Source organism: Ranitomeya variabilis, chromosome 3, assembly GCF_051348905.1.
Source record: "Ranitomeya variabilis isolate aRanVar5 chromosome 3, aRanVar5.hap1, whole genome shotgun sequence".
NCBI lineage: Eukaryota > Metazoa > Chordata > Amphibia > Anura > Dendrobatidae > Ranitomeya > Ranitomeya variabilis.
In genome coordinates this window covers 510,458,548-510,482,681 of record NC_135234.1, presented here as the reverse complement: position 1 = coordinate 510,482,681, position 24,134 = coordinate 510,458,548, and the positions used below count along the sequence as shown (strand labels likewise).

General features: G+C 47.3%; 1 protein-coding gene across 5 annotated transcripts in view; it reads left to right on the top strand.

Moving 5' to 3' along the window:
* HERC2 (HECT and RLD domain containing E3 ubiquitin protein ligase 2) overlaps positions 1-24,134 on the top strand; it is a 262,965-nt gene that overhangs the window by 143,445 nt on the left and 95,386 nt on the right. For 3 of the 5 annotated variants that reach the window (XM_077296925.1, XM_077296924.1, XM_077296922.1), the window contains exons 39-44: positions 1,168-1,352; positions 14,860-15,007; positions 15,090-15,286; positions 16,357-16,590; positions 16,715-16,853; positions 17,293-17,436. In XM_077296925.1, the coding sequence (XP_077153040.1) occupies positions 1,168-1,352; positions 14,860-15,007; positions 15,090-15,286; positions 16,357-16,590; positions 16,715-16,853; positions 17,293-17,436 (1,047 nt within the window). The remainder of the gene's footprint in view (positions 1-1,167; positions 1,353-14,859; positions 15,008-15,089; positions 15,287-16,356; positions 16,591-16,714; positions 16,854-17,292; positions 17,437-24,134) is intronic. The other 2 variants (XM_077296926.1, XM_077296923.1) reach the window with 1 other exon arrangement.

The window sequence follows — 24,134 nt, the reverse complement described above, 5'->3', positions numbered from 1 at the left end:
CAGAAAGAGTTTGCCTGCCTCTAAGGCCACGATAGCCAGATGGCTTCGTTCAGCGATCCAAGAAGCTTACCGTGTCAAAGGTCAGCCTATTCCCGCGGAGATTAAGGCATACCTCCACTCTTTCAGTGGGGGCCTCCTGGGCCTTTCGGCATCAGGCATCGGCACAGCAAGTGTGTAAGGCTGCGACTTGGTCCAGTCTTCACACGTTCACTGAACATTACAACATTCATGCTCAATACTCTTCAGATGCGGCCCTCGGCATACAGATTCTGCAATCAACAGATTCGCATCTGTAGGCTTCATTTAATCTCTTAAACCTTTGAGCATTGGGTGCACGAGGTTTCACCTGTTGTGATGTTTTCCCACCCAGGGACTGCTTTAGGACATCCCATGGTCCTGTGTCCCCCAATGAGGCGAAGGAGAAACAGGGATTTTTGTGTACTCACCATAAAATCCTTTTCTCTGAGCCAATCATTGGGGGACACAGCACCCGCCCTGTTAGCCCGTTGGCTTGTAGTCATTGTTGGTTTTGACATATTGCAATTCTGTTTGTGAGCTCCTACTGCTTTGGCACCGAACTGGTTCACGATAGAGCCAGCAGAGGTTGTATACTGCGGAGGAGTTAACTTTTTGGTGTATTTGCTTAGTGTCCTCGTAGTGGCAGCAGCATAACACCCATGGTCCTGTGTCCCCCAATGATTGGCTTGGAGAAAAGGATTTTACGGTGAGTACACAAAAATCCCTGTTTTTAGGCATTTAAAATCCAAGAAGATGTGAATACTTTTTTTCTGCCCAATGATGACAGAAGTATTCTAGGAGTGATACCTTTATTGGCTAACCAGAAAATAATATGTTTGCAAGCTTTCAGAGCACAGTGGCTCCTTCTTCAGGCAAGATTACAAGGAGCCACTGTGCTCTGAAAGCTTGCAAACCTATTATTTTCTGGTTAGCCAATAAAGGTATCACTCCTAGAATACTTTTGTCATCATTGGGCAGAAAAGTATTCACATCGATTTTTCTGGCTAACATGGTACTACAATACAATTTGTTATTGTACATCATGAAAATCCAAGAAGCATATCTTCATAATTTCAATTTGTCAGCCATCTATCCCTTAAGGAAATGTTTCTTTTTAAGAATTTGTAATAATTCTGTCTGTCTTTTCAGCTTCTTTATCACATAGAGTGGTGTATAAGGAGCAGCATAAGAGCTGGTGCACGCTTGGATTTATTCGTAGCGTTGCCCTCATGCCACAGATGTGTAGTACCTTGAGCATGTCACAGTGGATCGCGCTACTAATGAAAATTGTCGAAGGTCCAGAGTCTTTTACTGCAGCTTCATTACAGCGTCAGGTATCTTGTTACCTTCCCCCCAACCCTCCCCACTCCCCCAAGACCCTGGTATCTTGAGTATTGAGCAGCTGGGATCTAATTCCTCTCTGGTCCCTGGTGCTGCAGTACTGTTGGCTGTACAGCACAGCAGGCACACACTGATGGCACTGGCTCAGCTCTTATGGCCATTTGTACAAGCCTCTGTCACAAATGTATGCAATGGACAATCCATGTGAAAAAATCCTAAAACTGTTATACAGAAAAGTGCTTCTATGTAATATTTTTGCAGAGCTACCACACTTTATGGTTTAACAGTCACATTCGAGGCTCCAAAGCAATTGTTATCCATAAGTGTGTGTATGTATGCATGTGTGTGTGTATATATATATATATATATATATATATATATATATATATATATATATATATATATATATATATATATATATATATTATTTTTTTATTAGACTGGCCCGATTCTATTGCATCGGGTATTCTAGAATATGCATGTCCCCGTAGTATATGGACAATGATGATTCCAGAATTCGCGGCAGACTGTGCCCGTTGCTGATTGGTCGAGGCAACCTTTATGACATCATCGTCGCCATGGCAACCATTATGACATCTACGTCGATACTGTGCCCGTCGCTGATTGGTCGAGGCCTGGGGGCCTCGACCAATCAGACGCGGGATTTCCAGGACAGACAGACAGACGGAAAAACCCTTAGACAATTATATATATATAGATACAGTTATATGAAAACGTTTGGGCACCCCTATTAATCTTAAGCTTAATGTTTTATAAAAATTGTTTTTTTTGCAACAGCTATTTCAGTTTCATATATCTAATAACTGTTGGACACAGTAATGTTTCTGCCTAGAAATGAGATTTATTGTACTAACAGAAAATGTGCAATCTGCATTCAAACAAAATTTGACAGGTGCATAAGTATGGGCACCCTTATCATTTTCTTGTTTTAAATACTCCTACCTACTTTTTACTGACTTACTAAAGCACTTTTTTGGTTTTGTAACCTCATTGAGCTTTGAACTTTATAGCCAGGTGTATGCAATCATGAGAAAAGCTACTTAAAGTGGCCACTTGCAAGTTGTTCTCCTGTTTGAATCTCCTCTGAAGAGTGGCATCATAGGCTCCTCAAAACAACTGTCAAATGATCTGAAAACAAAGATTATTCAACATAGTTGTTCAGGGGAAGGATACAAAAAGCTGTCTAAGAGATTTAACCTGTCAATTTCCACTGTGAGGAACATAGTAAGGAAATGGAAGAACACAGGTACAGTTCTTGTTAAGGCCAGAAGTGGCAGGTCAAGAAAACATCAGAAAGGCAGAGAAGAAGAATGGTGAGATCAGTCAAGGACAATCCTCAGACCACCTCCAGAGAGCTGCAACATCAACTTGCTGCAGATGGTGTCACTGTGCATCGGTCAACTATACAATGCACTTTGCACAAGGAGAAGCTGTATGGGAAAGTGATGCAAAGCACGCCACAAACCGAGTCGGCTGAGGTATGCAAAAGCACATTTGGAGAAGCCAATTTCTTTTTGGAAGAAGGTTCTGTGGACTGATGAAACCAAGATTGAGTTGTTTGGTCATACAAAAAGGCGTTATGCATGGCGGCAAAAAAACACAGCATTTCAAGAAAAACATTTGCTACCCACAGTAAAATTTGGTGGAGGCTCCATCATGCTTTGGGGCTGTGTGGCCAATGCTGGCACCGGGAATCTTGTTAAAGTTGAGGGACGCATGGATTCCTCTCAGTATCAGCAGATTCTTGACAATAATGTTCACGAATCAGTGACAAAGTTGAAGTTACGCAGGGGATGGATCTTTCAGCAAGACAATGATCCAAAACACCGCTCCAAATCTACTCAGGCATTCATGCAGAGGAACAATTAAGGTACCTTCACACTAAGCGACGCTCCAGCGATACAGACAACGATGCCGATCGCTGCAGCGTCGCTGTTTGGTCGCTGGAGAGCTGTCACACAGACAGCTCTCCAGCGACCAACGATGCCGAAGTCCCCTGGTAACCAGGGTAAACATCGGGTTGCTAAGCGCAGGGCGGCTGGTTACCCTGGTTACCCTGGTTACCAGTGTAAAATGTAAAAAAACAAACACTACATACTCACCTTCGCGTCCCTCAGCGTCCGCTTCCCTGCACTGACTGAGCGCCGGCCCTAACAGCGGAGCCGGTTACTTTACGGCCGGCACTCAGTCAGTGAAGGAAGCGGACGGCGAGGGACGTGTGACAGACATCAGAAGGTGAGTATGTACTGTTTGTTTTTTTTACTTTTACGATGGTAACCAGGGTAAACATCGGGTTACTAAGCGCGGCCCTGCGCTTAGTAACCCGATGTTTACCCTGGTTACCATTGTAAAACATCGCTGGCATTGTTGCTTTTGCTGTCAAACACAACGATACACGGCGATCTGACGACCAAATAAAGTTCTGAACTTTAACCAACGACCAGCGATATCACAGCAGGATCCTGATCGCTGCTGCCTGTCAAACTCAACGATATCGCTATCCAGGACGCTGCAACGTCACGGATCGCTAGCGATATTGTTTAGTGTGAAGGTACCTTTACACTGTTCTGGAATGACCATCCCAGTCCTCAGACCTGAATATCATTGAACATCTGTGGGATCATTTGAAGAGGGCTGTCCATGCTCAGCGAACATCAAACTTAACTAAACTGGAATTGTTTTGTAAAGAGGAATGGTCAAAAATACCTTCATCCAGGAACTCATTAAAAGCTACAGGAAGCGACTAGATGCTGTTATTTTTGCAAAAGGAGGATCTACCCTAAATATTAATGTCACTTTTCTGGGCACCTCCCCAGAAAAGTGACATTAATATTTAGGGTAGATCCTCCTTTTGCAAAAATAACAGCATCTAGTCGCTTCCTGTAGCTTTTAATACTTATGCACCTGTCAAATTTTGTTTGAATGCAGATTGCACATTTTCTGTTAGTACAATAAACCTCATTTCAAGGCAGAAACATTACTGTGTCCAACAGTTATTAGATATATGAAACTGAAATAGCTGTTGCAAAAAAAAACAATTTTTATAAAACATTAAGCTTAAGATTGATATGGGTGCCCAAACTTTTTCATATAACTGTGTGTGTGTGTATATATATATATATATATATATATATATATATATATATATATATATATATATATATATATATATATATATATATATATATATATATATATATATATATATATATATATATATATATATATATCTATCTCACCAAAGACATGCATAGATAGTGAGGGCTGGCTATATAAAAGCATAATACAAAATGAGTAAATGCAAAAATTGCTTTATTACTATGTTACATTACAAATAATATATAACAATGGTTAAAAGCAGTAGAAGCACAAAAGGAGGAAGCAAAGGTAATTACATCCACATATTCTCTACATGGTAGAACACCAGCAGTCCTAAGGTATGGCAGGATCACATTGCCAATTATTAACAACGCATCTCAAGGATGCCGATTTTAACGGAAAATGAAATGGATAATAATAAGAAAGGGATCACCATTCCATATATTGGCATCCTTGTTATCTGCTACCAATTGGCAATTCGATTCCTCCATACCTTGTAGCACATGATTGGATGGAATTCACATTGTCTCCTTCTCCTGTGCTTGCCACCGCTGCCTCTTCTGCTTGTAACCTTTTTATATACTAATTATTTGTAATAGAAGACATTTAATAAAGACATTTTTGTATTTACTACTTTGAAAGCCTATACAAAATAGTATGTAGCCAAAGTCCCATTGTGTAGGACGTACTTTGTTTTTGTTTTGTTTTTTTTTACAAAGGGCTGCAGTATGTACCCCAAAATTGTGCAGCTTTTAAGTCATCTGGCCCCAATTCATTTGCTGCAGTTCAGAAACTCCTCATGTAAAGAGCCCTAAAATGGCTACATTAAAATAAAATAAAAATCTGTATTTTTCTGTTAACTTGTGTTCCTTCTGCCTCCCACACTATTGACTTTAGTTGGGGGCATAGAAAGCCATCGATGTGACTATTGTACGCTTGTGTAGTCTCGGGCTTCCTGCTCTACAGCTCCCTGAGAGGCAAACCTCTTACATGAAATTAAGATTTGGACATGGCAGCCAGCTAAAACCATCGGGCCACATTCACTCTGAGTATTTGGTCAGTATTTTACCTCAGTATGTGTAAGCCAGAACCAGGAGTGGGTGATAAATACAGAAGTGGTGCATAGGTTTCTATTATACTTTTCCTCTGATTGTTCCACTCCTGGTTTTGGCTTACAGATACTGAGGTAAAATCCTGACCAAATACTGTGTGTGAATGTGACCTTAGATAATTTTGATTTCTCCTTCGCCACATTGGGGGACACAGGACCATGGGTGTTATGCTGCTGTCACTAGGAGGCTGACACTAAGTTGAGACAAAAAAGGTTACCTCCTCCCCTGCAGTATACACCCTCATGCTGGCTTCCAGAGACCCAGTTCAAGCTTAGTGTCCGTAGGAGGCACACTGGATTTAAATTTCTATCCCGGACGAAGGGGGCGACGGATTCTTTCATGTTCCGATCTCCCCCGAACCAACAACAGGCGAGCACGGGAGTTTCACCTCTCCGTATCCTCTCCTGCGACGTGGGAAGCCACTGCCTGAGCTGACCTTTTTGGGCGACGGGACCCTTTCAGGGGCACCGATCTCCCCCCGAGTAACAGACGAGCACTGGTGTTTTACCTCCAGTATCCTCTTCTGCAGCCAGGCCTTTTATTGCCGGACATCTGCCCTGCCCACCAGGTTTCACCCTTGGCTGTACAGTGGCACTACTCTACCGTGGCGTCCGTGCAGCCCCACTGCATCACCACTGAAAAAGAGCGGATGATGGAAGGAGGCGGACGGTTCCTCTCCACCCCTCCTTTCATGGGGATGGTGGATGGAGGCTCCTCTAACCCTGCACCGTCCCTTTTATCCCTGGCACCTATGGGGTAAGTGCAGATGGCGTGCGCCCCTGCCTCTGGGTATGGCCTTAGGGGTCGGTATTTATAGCGGTCACCTTTTCTTGGGGGCTCCTTAGCGGCACAATCATTGTGGAGCGCCGCGATTCTCTTTCCCACGGTCCGCGGGTGCGCGCCGGCCGAGGCCGAAAATTTAGTCCCCGGCTTCGGCCCTTTGCTAGGCCGCACTCCGGTAGGCTCCGCCCACTCCACGCATCACTACTGCGGCGCCGCCCACGCTTCTGGCGCTTCTCGCTCCCTGCGAGACTTCACTTCAGGGTCTCGGCAGCCATCTTCCTGCAGCACGCAGCGCCGGCCGGCCTTCCCACTCACTCCCACGGAGGATCTTCCTTCTCCACTCGATTGCGGGGCACAGGACAGGGTAAGGAGACAGCTTTATCTGCTTCCCTGCAGCGATACCCCTCAGCTTCCCTCAACTTCCTCATAGCAGCTCTGTGCATTCATTGGGGTACAACATGTCCCAGTCAAGGGGTAAAAAGGTCACTAAGGTTCATACCACCTTTTCTTTCTCGCTTCATTGGGGGACACAGGTAACCATGGGTGTATGCTGTTGTCACTAGGAGGCTGACACTATGCAAATAAAGAAGAAGTAACTCCTCCCCGGCAGTATACACCCTCCGACAGGCACCAGGCAACTCAGTTTTTGCTTAGTGTCTGTAGGAGGCGGACCTGGATCTAACACCAGATCCGCATTTCTTTTACAGGGATTTGTTGTTTGTTTTTAATCATTTCCCCTTTCTTTTTCAGATACTTTCTTCAGGGTAACAGGGTGCAGTTTTCTCACCCTGTTTTCCCCACTTTGAGCGACCGGGAGAGCAGTGTGGTATCACCCACATCGCACCCTCTCGGACCCGCTGGGCAGGACTTTGTCCCCTGTCACCCATTCGGGTGTTCAGGGTGACCCTTTCTTCGGTGGCCAGTCCTGCCCGTTTCCCCTCCTCATCCCTCTCCTCGGAGCGGGCTGAGAGGAAGACGGCGGTCACATCCAGTGACCCTCTCCCCCTGTTCAGGGGTCGACGCCGTCTTCTGCGCCGGAGAGTCGTGGCGCGGGAAGGAGGACTACTTCCAGGACCCTCTATCTACCAGGGATCCTGATGCTTCCTCATCTGCAGGTAGGGAATCTTCAATCAAAAAATCAGCATTTGAGGCCTCCGGAGCCTCCCTTTGCCCTATTTTCGCCTCATCATGGGTAGCCAAGGCTGGATCAGCCTGGGCCAAGACCCTGCGCAGGGGCATTTCGGCCTCTGCTCCTGCTGAAGAACTGTCTGAATTAGCGGATCAGATTTCACTGGCAGGAAAATACCTGATGAATGCCTCCCTTGATGCAGCGGCCTGCTCTACCAGGGCTAATGGCAACATTGTCGCCATTCGCCGGATTCTTTGGTTAAAGGCGTGGAACGCTGACCCCGCATCTAAGAAATCGCTCACTGGTCTGCCCTTCCAGGGCTCCAGACTCTTCGGCGCGCAGCTAGATCAAATGATCTCGGACGCTACTGGCGGTAAGAGTACCTCCTTACCTCAGTCCAAGCCTAAACGTCCCTTCAACAGGAGAGGTCCCCAGTCCTTTCGTCCCTTTCGGTCTTTTGCCTCTTCGGGAAACCCCGTCCAGGACCGTTCCTCTTCACAGGGGGACCGAAGAAAACCTTCTTTCAGGCCTCCGCCACGCTGGAGAGCCAAGAGCCACCCCGCAAAACCATCGGGATCTCGGGGCCGCAGGTTTTCTAATAAATGACGGGTCACACCCACCTGGAACTCCTTCCAGGGTGGGAGGCCGCCTGCTTCTTTTCTCAGAGGTTTGGCTTTCAGTAGTCGACGACGCATGGGTCAGGGAGATCGTCACGTCAGGCTACAAAATAGAGTTTTCTTCGCCCCCAGGAAGACGTTTCATGCTCTCTCGTCCTCCCAAACAGCCCTCTCATCTCCCAGGGCTTCTCCAGGCCGTCGATTCGCTCCTCGCCTCGGGAGTCGTAGTGCCGGTGCCTTTTCGCCAGCGGTTTTCCGGGTTTTATTCAAATCTGTTCGTGGTTCCAAAAAAGGACGGCTCTCTCCGTCCGATTCTGGATCTCAAACGATTGAACCGCCACCTTCGGATTCAACACTTCAAAATGGAATCTCTGCGCTCGGTGATCGCGTCCATGGAGCCGGAAGAGTTTCTGTGCTCAGTGGACATTCGGGATGCGTACCTTCACATTCCTATTTGCGTGCAGCATCAGAGGTTCCTCCGATTCGCGATCAGGGAGCATCATTACCAGTTCACTGCCCTCCCCTTCGGGCTGGCATCTGCTCCCAGGGTCTTTACGAAGGTCATGGCAGCTGTCATGGCCATCCTGCGTTCAAAAGGGATTCTGGTAATCCCATACCTCGACGACCTATTGATCAAGGGCTCATCCCAGGGGGATTGCAGCCAGAGCCTCCATCTTACTCTGGACACCTTAGTTCGCCTAGGCTGGTTGATCAACTACCAGAAGTCTTCCTTGATTCCAACCCAGCGGCTGGAGTTCCTAGGCATGGAATTCGATACCTTTCGGGCTCAGGTCTTCCTTCCCAAGGAGAAGTTTCTTTCTCTTCGTCGGGGTGTCAGAGCGCTAAAGGGTCCGAGTCCTCTGTCCCTTCGTCTAGCCATGAGAGTTCTGGGGAGAATGGTCGCTTCTATGGAAGCGGTCCCCTATGCTCAGTTCCACTCTCGTCCCCTCCAGCTGGCTCTTCTGTCTGCCTGGGACAGGAACCCGCTTTCCCTGGACCGTCCGTTTCGCCTCTCCCCCAGGGCGAGACAGTCTCTCTCTTGGTGGACGCTGTCCACCTCCATTCTCCGCGGGAGGTCATTTTTACCCCCCCACTGGCAGGTGATTACCACCGACGCCAGTCTCCAAGGTTGGGGGAGCGGTCTTTCTCCACCTCACAGCCCAGGGCCGCTGGACTGCTCGAGAGGCGTGCCTCTCGATCAACCTCTTGGAAATCAGAGCCATCTTCCTAGCCCTCATCCGCTGGGAGTCCCTCCTTTCGGGAAAGCCGGTCCGCATTCAGTCGGACAACGCCACGGCCGTGGCATACATAAATCACCAAGGGGGGACTCGCAGCAGTCAAGTCATGGCGGAAGTAGCAAAAATTTTCCGCTGGGCGGAGGGTCATGTTCCCTCTCTGTCAGCCGTCCACATCCCAGGGGTGGACAATTGGGAGGCCGACTTTCTAAGTCGCCAGGGCATCGTGGCGGGCGAGTGGTCTCTTCTTCCAGCAATCTTCAGCCAGATTTGCCAGCGGTGGGGCGTTCCAGACGTCGACTTGATGGCCTCCCGGGCAAACCACAAAGTTCCTCAGTACGTCGCCAGGTCTCGGGACCCGATGGCCGTCGGATGCGACGCTCTCGTGATCTCTTGGGCCCAGTTCCGGATGCCCTATCTGTTCCCGCCTCTCCCTCTGATTCCAAGGGTCGTAAAGAAGATCAAGTCGGAAGGGGTCCCCGTACTCTTGGTAGCTCCAGATTGGCCTCGCAGAGCCTGGTACGCAGAGCTGATAAACATGTTATCGGATGTTCCGTGGAGACTTCCGGATCTTCCGGACCTTCTTTCACAGGGGCCTCTCTCCCACCCGAATTCTCGGTCGCTGAATTTAACGGTATGGCCGTTGAGGCCGCGGTCCTGAAGAACGCGGGTTTTTCTCATAGCGTCATCCAGACTATGATAAGAGCGAGGAAACCGGCCTCATCGCGTGTCTACCACAGATGTTGGAAGGCCTTTTTCCGGTGGTGTCAGGATAACAATCTGTTTCCTATGACCTTTTCCCTTCCTTCCCTTCTCAGCTTTCTTCAAACGGGCCTAGATTCGGGTCTTTCCCTTAGCACCTTGAAGGGTCAGATCTCCGCTCTATCAATTCTTTTTCAAAGAGACCTGGCTTCCCTGCCTCAGGTGAGGACCTTCATCCAGGGGGTCGCTCATATAGCTCCCCCTTACCGGTCTCCTGTTGAGCCTTGGGATCTCAACCTCGTCTTAGATGCCCTGCAGCGGCCGCCCTTTGAGCCGCTTCAGAATATTTCCTTCTCGCTTCTATCCTGGAAGGTAGCCTTTTTGATCGCCATCACCTCCATTAGAAGGGTTTCAGAGCTGGCGGCTTTATCCTGCCGTTCTCCCTTTCTGGTTCTGCATCAAGACAAGGCGGTTCTTCGTCCGGTTCCTTCCTTCTTACCGAAAGTTGTCTCATCTTTTCATATCAACGAGGACATTGTCCTCCCGTCCTTTTGCCCTTCCCCGGTTCATCCATTGGAGAAATCCCTTCACAAGCTGGATGTGGTCAGGGCTATCCGGATTTACATCGCCAGAACTGCCTCTTTTCGTCAGGCCGATCCTCTGTTCGTCGTCTCGGATGGGCGTCGAAAGGGTCTTCCTGCCTCCAAGTCCACGATTGCTCGTTGGATCCGTTCGGCGGTTTTGGAGGCATACTGCGTCCAAGACAAACAGCCTCCTTCGGGGGTGAAGGCTCACTCTACCCGGGCAGTGGGAGCTTCCTGGGCAGTTCGTCACCAAGCTTCGGCCTCGCAGGTTTGCAAGGCCGCTACGTGGTCTTCCATGCACACCTTTGTCAAATTCTACGGGGTGCATACTCAGGCTTCCGCGGACGCGAGCCTGGGTAGGAGGATACTGCAGGCGGCGGTTTCTCAACGGCCAACCTGACTCCTCTTTTTCTGCAGAATACCCGCCCTAGGGACTGCTTTTGGACGTCCCATGGTTACCTGTGTCCCCCAATGAAGGCTCCAAGAAAGAGATTTTACGGTAAGAACCAAAAATCCCTCTTTTCTCTGCTTGTACCACCTGCCAGGCTCCTCTTCCCAAGCCTCAGAGCTCCCCGTTCTGCCCATCCTGTGATGCCCAATGTGCCCAGGAGCCCTCCGCCGCTAAAGACCCCAGTGCTCCTAGTCCCCCTGAGTGGGCCATGTCGCTTTCCCAGTCCGTGGCCTCGCTAGCTAAGGCGATTGAATCCCTTCATGACCCCTCTGGGGAGCAGGGCGTTCGTTTACCTGGGTTAAGAGACCCCTCTATGACGGGGGAATCGTCGGCCAGCAGGGGCCGCTCTCACCCACAGGAGGTTCGGACATCCGCAAAACGGATCCGCACTAACTCTCGCGATCATTCACCGCGCCATTCAGCCTCCAGTAGCTCCACTTCTCGCTCACCCTCTCTAAGGGCTAGAAGCGATCACGACTCTGAGTATGAGTCTGAAGCCTCCATGGACCCGGATTCTCCGGAGTTCCGTTCTACTGTTGACTCCCTCATTGAGGCTGTCAATCATACACTAAAGGTTGATGATGACCCTAATTCAGCTCCGGATCACGCTATTTCCTTCACTAGAAACAAGCGATCCCATAAGGTGTTCGCCTCCCATCCGGATTTTCTAGAGATAGTTAAGAGGCACAGGGAGCGACCGGATAAACGCTTTACGGGCAAAAAGGCTCTGGAATCTAAATATCCTTTTTCCTCAGAGCTGGTAAAGGATTGGACAGGGCCACCGCTGGTGGATCCTCCGGTGTCGCGTTTGGCTACCAAAACGCTGTTATCAGTATCTGACGGGGCATCGATTAAAAGTCCCACAGAGCGCCAGCTAGATACCTTGGCGCGATCAGTGTATGAAGCCTCAGGTTCCTCCCTATCTCCTTCCTTCGCTGCGGCCTGGGTCGCCAAAGCTATCGTTTCATGGGCAGATACTCTGGCACATTCCTTTCAGGACCACGCTCTCCCGGCTGAAGCGGCGGACCTTACCAAACAAATGGCTATGGCAGCAGATTATGTGATGTACGCGTCTCTGGACGCAGCAGACTGTGCGGCAACAGCGGCTTCAAACGCTGTCACCATCAGGAGAGCTATTTGGCTTAGAGAGTGGCGGGCGGATTCATCCTCTAAAAAAGTCTCTGATTTCTCTCCCCTTTCAGGGCGGACGCCTATTTGGAGAAAAATTAGACCAACTTATTTCCGATTCTACAGGAGGAAAAAGCAAGTTTCTCCCTCAACACAGACCAAGAGCTGCTTTTCAGCGCCAACAGTATTTTCGTTTTCGCCCCTTTCGAGGCGGCCCTTTCTGGTCCAATTCCGCTGCATCGTCTAGATCAGAACGATCTACTCGCACAGACAGGGACTCTCGGCCTTCTTACAAACCAAATCCGTCATGGAGAGGAAGACCTAGACAACCCAGAACCAGAGGTTCTAGACCTGCCAGATTCCCTTCACAATGACTCGGGGAGTATTCCAGTCGACACCACCAAGGTAGGCAGACGCCTGCTTCTTTTTCGTCATGCCTGGCTTTCCGTCATCCCCCGACGAATGGGTCAGAGACTTGGTGTCGTCTGGTTACAAAATAGAATTTTCCGTCTCACCTCCAGTTCGCTTTTTTCCCTCTCGTCTCCCAAGTTCAAGAGCTCAGTCACGCGCTCTCCATTGCGCCATCGATTCCCTCCGCCAGAACGGGGTCATCGTCCCGGTTCCGGAGCACGAGAGATTCAAAGGTTTCTATTCGAACCTCTTCGTCGTACCAAAAAAGGACGGGTCCGTGCGTCCCATCTTGGACTTGAAACTCCTAAACAAGCACGTAAAAGTACGACATTTTCGGATGGAGTCTCTTCGGTCGGTCATTTCCTCATTGGAGCGAGACGAGTTCCTAGCATCGATAGACATCAGAGATGCTTACCTTCACATCCCAATCTTCCCGCCACACCAAAGATTCCTGCGCTTCGCCATCCGAGAAGACCATTTTCAATTCACGGCCTTGCCCTTCGGTCTTGCCACAGCACCCAGGGTGTTCACGAAGGTCATGGCGGCGGTCATGGCTATTCTGCACTCCCGAGGAGTGGTCGTGTTGCCATACTTAGATGACCTTCTTGTCAAAGGTCCATCTTTTCATGCCTGCGAAGCAAGCGTCCGCATTACGTTGGATTCCCTTTCACGCCTTGGCTGGTTAATCAACCTGGACAAATCCTCCCCGGTTCCAGCTCGCAGGATCTCTTTCCTGGGGATGATCCTAGACACGTCCAAGGGACTGATCTTTCTTCCTCGGCCCAAGCGCTTCAACAGGGAGCCAGGAAACTTTCCCGCCCTCGCCCGCAGTCCATTCGGTTTGCCATGAAGATCCTGGGGACGATGGTAGCCTCAATGGAAGCGATTCCCTTCGCCCAACTGCATCTCCGTCCTTTACAACAGGCTCTTCTGGACAACTGGGACAGGAGTCCCTTTACCCTAGACCGCCCATGCCCTCTGTCCCCACGGACCAGGCAGGCACTCACGTGGTGGACTTTGGAGTCAACTCTCCGCCAGGGGAGGTCCTTTCTTCCGATCCATTGGCTAGTGGTGACCACAGACGCCAGTCTCCTCGGCTGGGGAGGGGTGTTTCTCCACTACACCGCCCAAGGGCGTTGGTCGATGCGGGAGTCGAAACTTCCCATAAACATTCTGGAGATCCGTGCCATCAGGTTTGCCCTGAGACGTTTTCACCCTCTGCTAGCGGGTCGCCCAGTCCGAATTCAGTTGGACAACGTCACAGCTGTGGCGTACATAAACCATCAAGGGGGGTACCCGCAGCAGGGCAGCGATGCAGGAGGTCTCACACATCCTCCGTTGGGCCGAGGACAACCACTCCACCATTTCCGCGGTACATATTCCGGGTGTCGAGAACTGGGCGGCGGACTTCCTCAGCCGTCAGGGTCTCGCCTCGGGAGAATGGGAGCTCCATCCAGAGGTTTTTCGCCAAATCTGCCTTCGCTAGGGGACTCCAGACGTGGATCTGATGGCATCCAGGCTCAACGCCAAAGTCCCCAACTTCTTAGCACGTTCTCGGGATCCCCTGGCCGTCGGAGTGGATGCTCTGATATTCCCATGGCACCGGTTCCGATTCCCGTACGTGTTCCCCCCTCTTCCTCTGTTACCGAAGGTGATCCGAAAAATCAAGATAGAGGGGATCCCGGTGATCCTTGTCGCCCCGGATTGGCCGCGTCGCGCATGGTATGCGGAACTGGTGCATCTCGTATCCGATGTTCCCTGGCGGTTACCAGACCGCCCAGATCTACTGGGTCAAGGACCGATCTACCATCAGAACTCAGGGGCCCTACGTTTAACAGCGTGGCTGTTGAAACCTGGATCCTAACAAATACTGACCAAATACTGTGTGTGAATGTGACCTTAGATAATTTTGATTTTCAAATATCACTATAAATTTTAACTTCTACATATTTTTCTTTAAACGTGTAATTAAACCTTTGTATACTTTTTGACGTAATATAGCCCTGTACATCGGTGGGGACTGTGCTTTTTGACCCACACTAATAACCTACAGGACAGAAGCGCTGAGCTCTTGCATGAGCCATGATGTGTACAGACCTATAGACTTTCCATTTAACCCATTCACTGCCGGATTCTTCTGCCCTATTGATTAAGCCATCCATTGGTCTCTTGGCATCCAGACCTCTCTTTGCCTATAGTATAATCTATTTTCCTATTAACTATTTCAGATTCTTGCTATTCGATTATTACAAGCTGTCCTCCCTTCATGGGACAAGAATGAAAGGTCAATGGACATGAAACTTCTTGTTGAGAAGCTTTTCTGCTTTCTGGGCAGCCTCCTGACTACCTGCTCTTCGGATATCCCCCTTCTTAGAGGTAAGCAGGGCTGCGCTGTCGCAATACTCCCCACCTTGTTTTACCATTCTTAAAGCTCTGACCATCTTCTGTTTCTTCGTAGAATCCACCCTCCGAAGGCGAAAAACTCGACCACAGGCGTCCTTAACTGCGACTCACAGCAGCACGTTGGCAGAGGAGATCGTGGCCTTACTTCGTACCCTTCATTCATTAAATCAGTGGAATGGCCTCATAAACAAGTACATCAATGCTCAGCTCAGCTCCGTCACTACCATTTTTGAGGGGAAGCGCATACATGCAGTAAGTAAAAAGCCCTTTTAATCACAGTACGTATATTGTAACATTGCAGTACACTTGGTATACAAGTTAGCAAGATACTAACGCCAGAAACTTGGGCTTTTCATGAACAGAGAGTAATACCTGACCAATTATAAATCATGCAATGAAATGATTCCTCTTGGCATGATATGATTTTATTTATACAAATACAATGAAATAAACCCCAAACAAATGCTCATTTCATCATATTCATGGAGATATATCAGAAATGAGCACCACAAAAGGGCTTAAAAAAAGAAATTTCAAGCCTTCTGTGCTGTTTTGTAATAAACTGGCTATAGAAATGCATAACTGTATGACATATATTAACCCTATAGACTCACTGCCAACATCTGGCCTATTTGATTTTTTTTTTTTGCTACTGGAAAAAAAAACGCTTATCTCGTCCCATAAAAAATGCTGTGTGTGAGGGCACCTTAGGAAGGATGGTTTTGCACATAGAAGTTTTTTTTTTTTCTAAACACGGTAGTTTTTTTAAATCGTCACGACTGCATAGTGCTATGTGCTCTTCACATACGTTCAGGTTGTATCCTTCTTTGATTAATTATTGTCTAACCATGGCAGCCTCTTTTTAAAGTGGTCTGGCTTCTGAAACCCCTGAGGCATCTTCTATCCTTGCTTTGGGGGTGAAATGCGGCCACATATGTTCTGCTGGAGCAGGAGCTATCGATGCAGGGGGTCCTAAATAGTGAGATCACCATTTTATCAATAGTAACTGCAAAAAATGCATTAAATATAATAAAAAAGTTTGAATTATCAATTATCTTTTTAGTGCACATTGTCCGATTTTTGTACTTGCTACGCAATGTTGTGCGTTTTTATGTGGCTTTGATGCAGTTTTGTGCCATTGTTAAAACCTGTTAAAGGGCTAACCATAGTAGCCAGTAACCAGAAGTAGGAAGCTCCATTTCTTTACAATCTCACCCTAAATTCTGTGCTCTTGCTGAAGCGGATTGTTTTCTTTCATTGGATGTGAATTCATGTCATGGTTTCTTGCCTATGTGACCATTTCTCTCTATCTGCTTCTTTAGCAGGCCATGTTGGAGGACTACTTCCCAGACTCTGAAAACCCTGAAGTTCGTAGCCTGATGGCAGTTCTGGCTGTAATAGGCGGCATAGACAGTCGTTTACGTCTTGGGGGACAGGTGTTACATGATGAATTTGGAGAGGGCACCGTGACGCGAATCACTCCAAAAGGAAAAATCACAGTACAGTTCCATGACGTGCGCACCAGCCATATTTGCCCTTTAAATCACCTTCACCCAGTAAGTGGAGTTATCCCTGTTCTGAAAAAGGCATTGTGTTGTGCTGCATATGTTCTGTCTCCTCTTTATGTAATATAATGCACATGTTCTGTTCCTGCATTTCACTTTTGTTTTAATCTTCTAGCTGCCTGTGGTGCCATTTTGTGTGAACAATTTGCCTTTTGCTGATCCAATGCTGTCTGTGTGGGCACAGCTGGTAAACCTGGCAGGGTGCAAGCTGGAAAAGCACCGGATGAAGAAGTCTCCCAGTCAGGGGCTCGCAGGTAAAGTCCACTTGAGTTCTGCATTTATGGCAGAAATGGATAGCCTTAAGTAGTATAATTCTGTAGCGCCTGTAAATCACAGCATGGTCCACATCATTATGGAAAAGTGATGAGCCATTTACCCCCTGTTCTGCTCGTATCAACCATCTTTGAAATGCTGCCTTTATGACCTCGGCTACTTGTTAGGAAAATGCAGAGTGCCTTGGAACTTTAGGAGTGATTATTGTGATTGAAAATGGTTATCCTGTCGATAAAAGGAAGCTTTGACAGCATGGAGAGAGGATTAAATTGATTGTCTCCTTCCAGGGAAAGGCATTATAATCAAGCTCTGTGCATCTTCGAGCCACAAATAGCATCCTATTCTGTTTACTAGGCTGAAAGTGTAAGAAGCCATCTCGGCAGCTCCACTTATTGCGCCATTTAATTCATTGTTTTACAGACCAAGTTGATCTGGACCGGTTGAGGTGTCAGCAGCTGAAGCTTTACATACTGAAGGCTGGCTGGGCCCTTCTATCTCATCAAGACAGATTGAGGCAGATCTTATCTCAGCCATCAGTGCAAGAAGCCGGACTAATTCCAGCTGGTATGGTCATCTCTTAATTTCCCAGAAAATATTTTACTGTAAAGCAGTTTGCACGGTGCATCATATCAATTTAATTTCTATTTAGATACTCACGTTGTCTGCGTTTTTTTTTTTTTTTTTTTTTGCAGTCTATATAAATAGAGCAAGTAGTAACTAAACATTGGTACAAGATTATAAGGATTTTTTCTCCTTCACATCATTGGGGGACACAGGACCGTGGGTGTATGCTGCTGCCATTAGAAGGCTGGCCCTTAATACAAAGAAAGTTAGCTCCTTCTCTGCAGTATACACCCTCCCGCAGGCTCCCAGAGAACCAGTTCATGCTTAGTATCCGTAGGAGGCACACCAAAAACTTTTTTTTATTTTAACTTTTAATGTTAAATTTTTAAAGATTTTTTTTTACCTGGATGAAGGGGCGACGGATCCTTTCAAGGCTCCGATCTCCCCGAACCAACAACAGGCAAGCAAGGAGAGTGTCGCCTCCACGTATCCTCTCCTGCAACTTGGGATGCCATGCCTGGGATGAGTTTTAAGGGCGATTGCTCCCTTAAGGGGCACCGATCTCCCCGCACCATCAACAGACAAGCACATGGAGTGTCGCCTCCATGTATCCTCTTCTGCAGCCAAGCCTTTAACCTTATCCCTGCACCATCAAAAAAAATAAAAAATCAGCGACAGCAGCACAACGGAGGTACCTGAACTATAGCAAAGGTACCTGCAGCATCGTCCGAAGGACAGTTCCAGCCTCTCCGGGTATGTGCTGAGAAGGAGGGGGGCCTCTGAGCAGTCTGGGCACAGGCGGCAGACTTTTCCTGGCGGGGGGGGGTTCTGTTTTTCGGGCCTGGGTAACAATTTGGCTTTCTCCTTGTACAGACTGACGCTCTGCCCCCGCTATGACGCGATATGGTGGCTCCGCCCAATTTTCCGGAGCTTCTCGTTCTGAACAGCGCTCCAATAATTTGGCCTATTTAGTGCAAAATGGACTTGTTAAAGGGAACCTGTCACCACGTTTTTGGAAGATGGGATAAAAATAGCGTTAAATAGGGGCAGAGGTGGGCGTTACATTAGTGTGTGTGTTATGCGTTTATTACCCACCTAAGTTGCCGAAATAACTTTGCAAAGTCTCCGTTTTCGCCTGTCAATCAGGCTGGTCAGGTCGCATGGGCGTTGTCTTCCCCCAGATTTGGCGTAGTTTTCCGTTGGTGGCGTAGTGGTGTGCGCATGCCCAAAGTCCGGAATCCTCTTCCAGGGGATTTAAAATAGCGCGGTGTTCGTTATTGCATTGGTGATCGGTGGGCGCGGCCATCTTCCTTTGGCCGCGCGTGCGCAGAAGCGGCGCTCTGCTGGCCGCGGCTTCAGGAAAATGGCCGCCGCGATATCCATCTGCGCACGCGCGGCATCCCGCGGCCATTTTCCTGAAGCCGCGGCCAGCAGAGCGCCGCTTCTGCGCACGCGCGGCCAAAGGAAGATGGCCGCGCCCACCGATCACCAATGCAATAACGAACACCGCGCTATTTTAAATCCCCTGGAAGAGGATTCCGGACTTTGGGCATGCGCACACCACTACGCCACCAACGGAAAACTACGCCAAATCTGGGTGAAGACACCACGCCCATGTGACCTGACCAGCCTGATTGACAGGCGAAAACGGAGACTTTGCAAAGTTATTTCGGCAACTTAGGTGGGTAATAAACGCATAACACACACACTAATGTAACGCCCACCTCTGCCCCTATTTAACGCTATTTTTATCCCATCTTCCAAAAACGTGGTGACAGGTTCCCTTTAAATGAAATCTAGAAACTTTTTACCTGTCTTAGTTGATGTGCTATTTCTAATTTGTCTGACCTAATGACTCCTTCTGTCTCTCTCATGTGGTTTCCTTAATGCAATCTTCATTTCCCCAGATGCCCCTAGATGTGCACAGGAGGCAGTCTAATCATGTCGCTTTTGCTTATTTTTGATGATAGCCAGAGGTAGCTCATAGACATAATGCTACTGTCCCCTAACTCGCACAGTAGAGTTTGTGTATTCTTTTGTGATGCAGTTTCAGCCAATCTCTCATGCCACCTGCTTGTGATGGGTTTCTCCCTGTAAGCTTTTGCAGGCAGGAGTCAGGGAGACCAGTATGAATCTGCATGTTACAGTTAACACTAGATATTCTACACATATCATGCACAAATTGTATAGACAGCCAGTGTAATTCAGAGGAGTTTAATAATTAATAACCTAATTATAGATATTTAAATTGGTGGACACACTGAACAAGATTGCAGTGCTGGCTAAAAGGGGGTGGGGTAGATGAGCTGCAAGGAGTAATTTGATAGGTGAAGTCAACCTGCAGGTTCTAGGAAGTCAGAGACTGGACACTTTTCAGTAAAGTTTTTATGGGGCTGGAAGTCATACTGGAGATCCTATGACATGCCTAAAATAAAAGGTTCAAAATGTATGTATGCAACTGAGCGGGAAAAAATAATAATTGTTTAGCAAGAATATTGCAGGTAAGTCTACGTTCACATTTGCGGTCTGCACCGCAGCGTCGGGCGCCGCAGCGTCGCCGCATGCGTCATGCGCCCCTATATTTAACATGGGGGCGCATGGACATGCGTCGCACTTGCGTTTTGCGCCGCATGCGTCCCTGCGGCGCACGCGTCCGGGCGCATTGGACGCAGCAAGTTGCATTTTTGCTGCGTCCAAAATCAATAAAAAAAAGGACGCATGCGGCGCAAAACGCAGCGTTGTGCATGCGTTTTTGTTTGCGTTGTGCGTTGCGGCGCCGACGCTGCGGCGCACAACGCAAATGTGAACGTAGCCTAACTTACCAGGAGAGGTTTAAAAACCTAGCTGGAGTAATACTTTCAAAGTGCTAACTAAAAGTGCAGCAATCCCCCCAAATAACCAGTGGGGTTGCAGTTTTCATTTGAGCATCTGCAAATTGAGAGCACGATTGTAATTGATTACTGTGGGCAAGTGCACCAATTTCCCAATATTTTCATCTGTGTTGTGTTTCCACTCGCTTTGTTGGAAAAGATCCTATTTGTAATGCTTTTGGTAGGAATATTTGCTCCTGTTAAGTGTTTAAAGTACTTGCATTCTGGCCATCTTTTCCTTTTATATAACTTTTGAAGATTTACATTACGTTATTCATTACATAAGTAAGGATAATTACCTCTCCGAGCGCTCCTTCACTGTTTCACTTGGCAGCTCTTCTTCCTCTACTCTTCCCCCTTAGTGTCAGGGTTCCTCACGGTGCAGTCCTAGGCCCCCTCCTCTTGTCTCTGTACACTGCCCCTATTGGACAAACAATCAGCTGATTTGCTTTCCAGCACTATATACCAGAGGCATGTAAAAGCTTGGGCACTCCTGGTCAAAATTACTGTTATTGCAAACAGTTAACGAAGTTGAAGATGAAATGATCTCTGAAAGTTCTAAAGTTAGACGACACATTTCTTTTGTTTTTTTTAGGCAAAACTTTAGGTTGATAGAAAAGTTTGGACATCCTTGGAGATTTGACGCAGGTAAAATCTGCGCTAAATCTGCATCTGAGGTCAATGGCAGGTGCGTTTTTTCCGCATGCGTTTTTGATGCGTTTTTCCATTGCTGCGTTTATTGTCACTTTAAGTAAAGCTAATTGAAAGTTGGCTTCTGGGAAGGAAAAAAAAAATGATTTCCTGTTTGCAGATATATTGGGATATGTTCCCACAGTCAGTAAACGCTGCGGGTTGGACGCTGCGTACATCCGCATTTTTCATGCTTTTTTTCGTGTGTTTTTGTAAGCTAAATAAAGATATACAAAAAAAATAAAAATTGTGGTGTAATTTCCTTGTCCAACCTCTTCTTTTACATACTCCATTGAAGAATAATGTTTACACACAGATAGATAGATAATAGATAGAACTATAGATAAATACATCTATAGATAGATAATAGATAGATACGATAGATATAGCTATAGATAGATATATGTATCTAATCTATCGTATCTACCATATCTATCTATCTATAGCTATGTGTCTCGTATCTATCGTATCTATCAGATACGATAGATGATAGATAATAGATAGATATAGCTATAGATAGATTTACCTATAGCTATATCTATCTATCTATAGCTATATCTATCATATCTATCTTTAGATGTATCTATCTATCTATCGTATCTATATCTATAGCTATATCTATCGTATCTATTATATCGATCATATCTATTATCGTATCGATCTATGTATCTATCTATCTATGTATCTATTGTATCTATCGTATCTATCTAATCTATCGATATATCTATCGGTAGATAGATATATCGATAGCTAGATAGATATATCGATAGATAATAGATACATTGATAGATAATAGATACATTGATAGATAGATAATAGATACATTGATAGATAGATAATAGATATATCGATAGATAATACCAAGCCCGATGTTTAGTAATAAACATAATAAAATGGTACATAAAGAGTTAGGCAGGGATCACACATGCGAGAAACTCGAACGAGTCTTGCATCTAAATACCCGGCACTGCCGCCGGCACTCGGGAGCGGAGTGTGCGGCTGCATGTATTTCTATAAGATGCGAAGCTTGTCCCGAGTTTCTCCCATGTGTGATCCCGGCCTTAAATAAAGAAACGCACACACACACGAGATCTGCTTAGGCCGGGGTCACACTTGCAAGAAACTCGCATGAGACTCGCACATCAATACCCGGCACTGCCGCCTGCTCTCTGGACCGGAGAGTGCGGCTGCATGTATTTCTATGTAGCTGAACGCTCTGATCCCGAGTGACAGTGGCAGTACCGGGTATTGATGAGAGAGACTCGTGTGAGTTTCTTGCAAGTCTGACCCCGACCTTAAATGCAATATGTTTAATTTAAAAACTTAAGAAAAAAAATGGCGTGGGCTCCCGTGCAATTTTCTGCGCCAGATAGGGAAAGCCAGCGACTGGGGGACCGATGTTTGTAGCCTGGGAAGGGGTTAATACCCATGGATCTTCCCAAGCTATTAATTTCAGCCTGCAACTATATACTTTACTGGCTATTAAAATAGGGGGACCCAAAAAAAAAAATGACGTGGGGGTCCCCCTATAATTAATAGCCAGAAAGGCTACGCTGGCAGCTGAGGGCTGATATTCATAGCCTAGAGAGGCCAGCTCCCAGCCACCTCAGAAATGGCGCTTAGCCTCTCGCTTCCCACTGCCCTGTAGTGGTGGCATATGGGGTAATAAGGGGTTAATGTCACCTTTTGTAAGGTGACACTAAGCCGGCTTAGTAATGGAGAGGCATTAATGAGACTCCTACCATTACTAATCCTATAGTTGGTAAAGGGTTAGTAAAACACACACATGCAGAATAATGAAATAAAACACCACACAGTTTTGCCATCTTTATTATACTGGTAATCCAAGCGAAGCCATTGATCTTCTGAAAAAAAAAAAAAAAAAAAAGATAAACCAACCGTATACTCCCTGTGTCCGACGTAGTCCTTAATAACGAGTGTCCCTCGACGAGTCCTGCTCTGCTACAGCTGGATGCCTGACATCCAGACATAGCAGAGCTTGTAGATGATCGCTGGAGATAACTCTCCAGCAATCACCTGCACTGCAGCGTTCTCACAATCAGCTGATCAGCTGACCGTGAGAACCAGACTAGTGACCGGAGATAACCCCCAGTCACGTGCACGGCAGTTCTCGCGGTGAGCTAAGTTATCGAGAGAACTGCAGTGGACGCGGACTTCCGGCGGCGGGACAGGTAAGAGATTATTTAAATTAGTAGACATGTGTAGTAAGCTGACTTTACACAGTTACTATGCATGTTAGTAGACATGTGTAGTAAGCTGACTTTACACAGTTACTATGCATGTGACTAATCATTAGATGCGGTTTTATCGCATCTAATGATCATCTATGGGAAATTTACAGTGCGGCGACGGAGCGTTGCCGCATTGTAAACAGACATGCTGCGTTCTGGAAAGACACGCCACATATCTGTTTACGCGTGTCTGCCGCCTGCGTCTTTAACGCATAGTGGAGACGGGATTTCAGGAAATCCCCTCCAGTATCCTGTAACATCTGGACGCTGCGTGTTTGATTCTGTAGCTCTGCGCAACGTCAAATGCAGCGTTTCCTGACCGTGGAAACATACCCTTAGGGTTATGGCTTGTTCACTATCATCGTTAGGAAAGGCCCTGGTGATGCAAATTTCTGAGCTTTATAAAGACCCAGCGTCCTTAAGGGTATACTATGTGCACACGGTGCGGATTTTGCTGCGAATGCGCAACAGTTTCTACGCTGCGGATCTGCAGCTGTTTTCCATGAGTTTACAGTACCATGTAAACCTATGGAAAACAAAAACTGCAGTGCACATGCTGCGGGAAAAAAATGCCGCGGTTTAGGTTCTTCAGCATGTCAATTCTTTGTGCGGATTCCGCTGCAGTTTACACCTGCTCCTTAACAGGAATCCGGAGGTGTAAAACTGCATGTGGAATCGGCACAAAAACCGCTGTAAATCCGCGGTAATTCCACAGTGAATCTGCAGGTAATCCGCAGTGCGATTTACCCGCGGATTTTCAAAAACAGGTGTGGAAAATCCGCAGAGATCCAACCTACGTGTGCACATACCCTTAACCTTGTGCCAAAAACAGCAGCCATGGGTGGTTCTAAGCAGCTGCCTAGCACTCTGAAAATGGTGGAGGCCC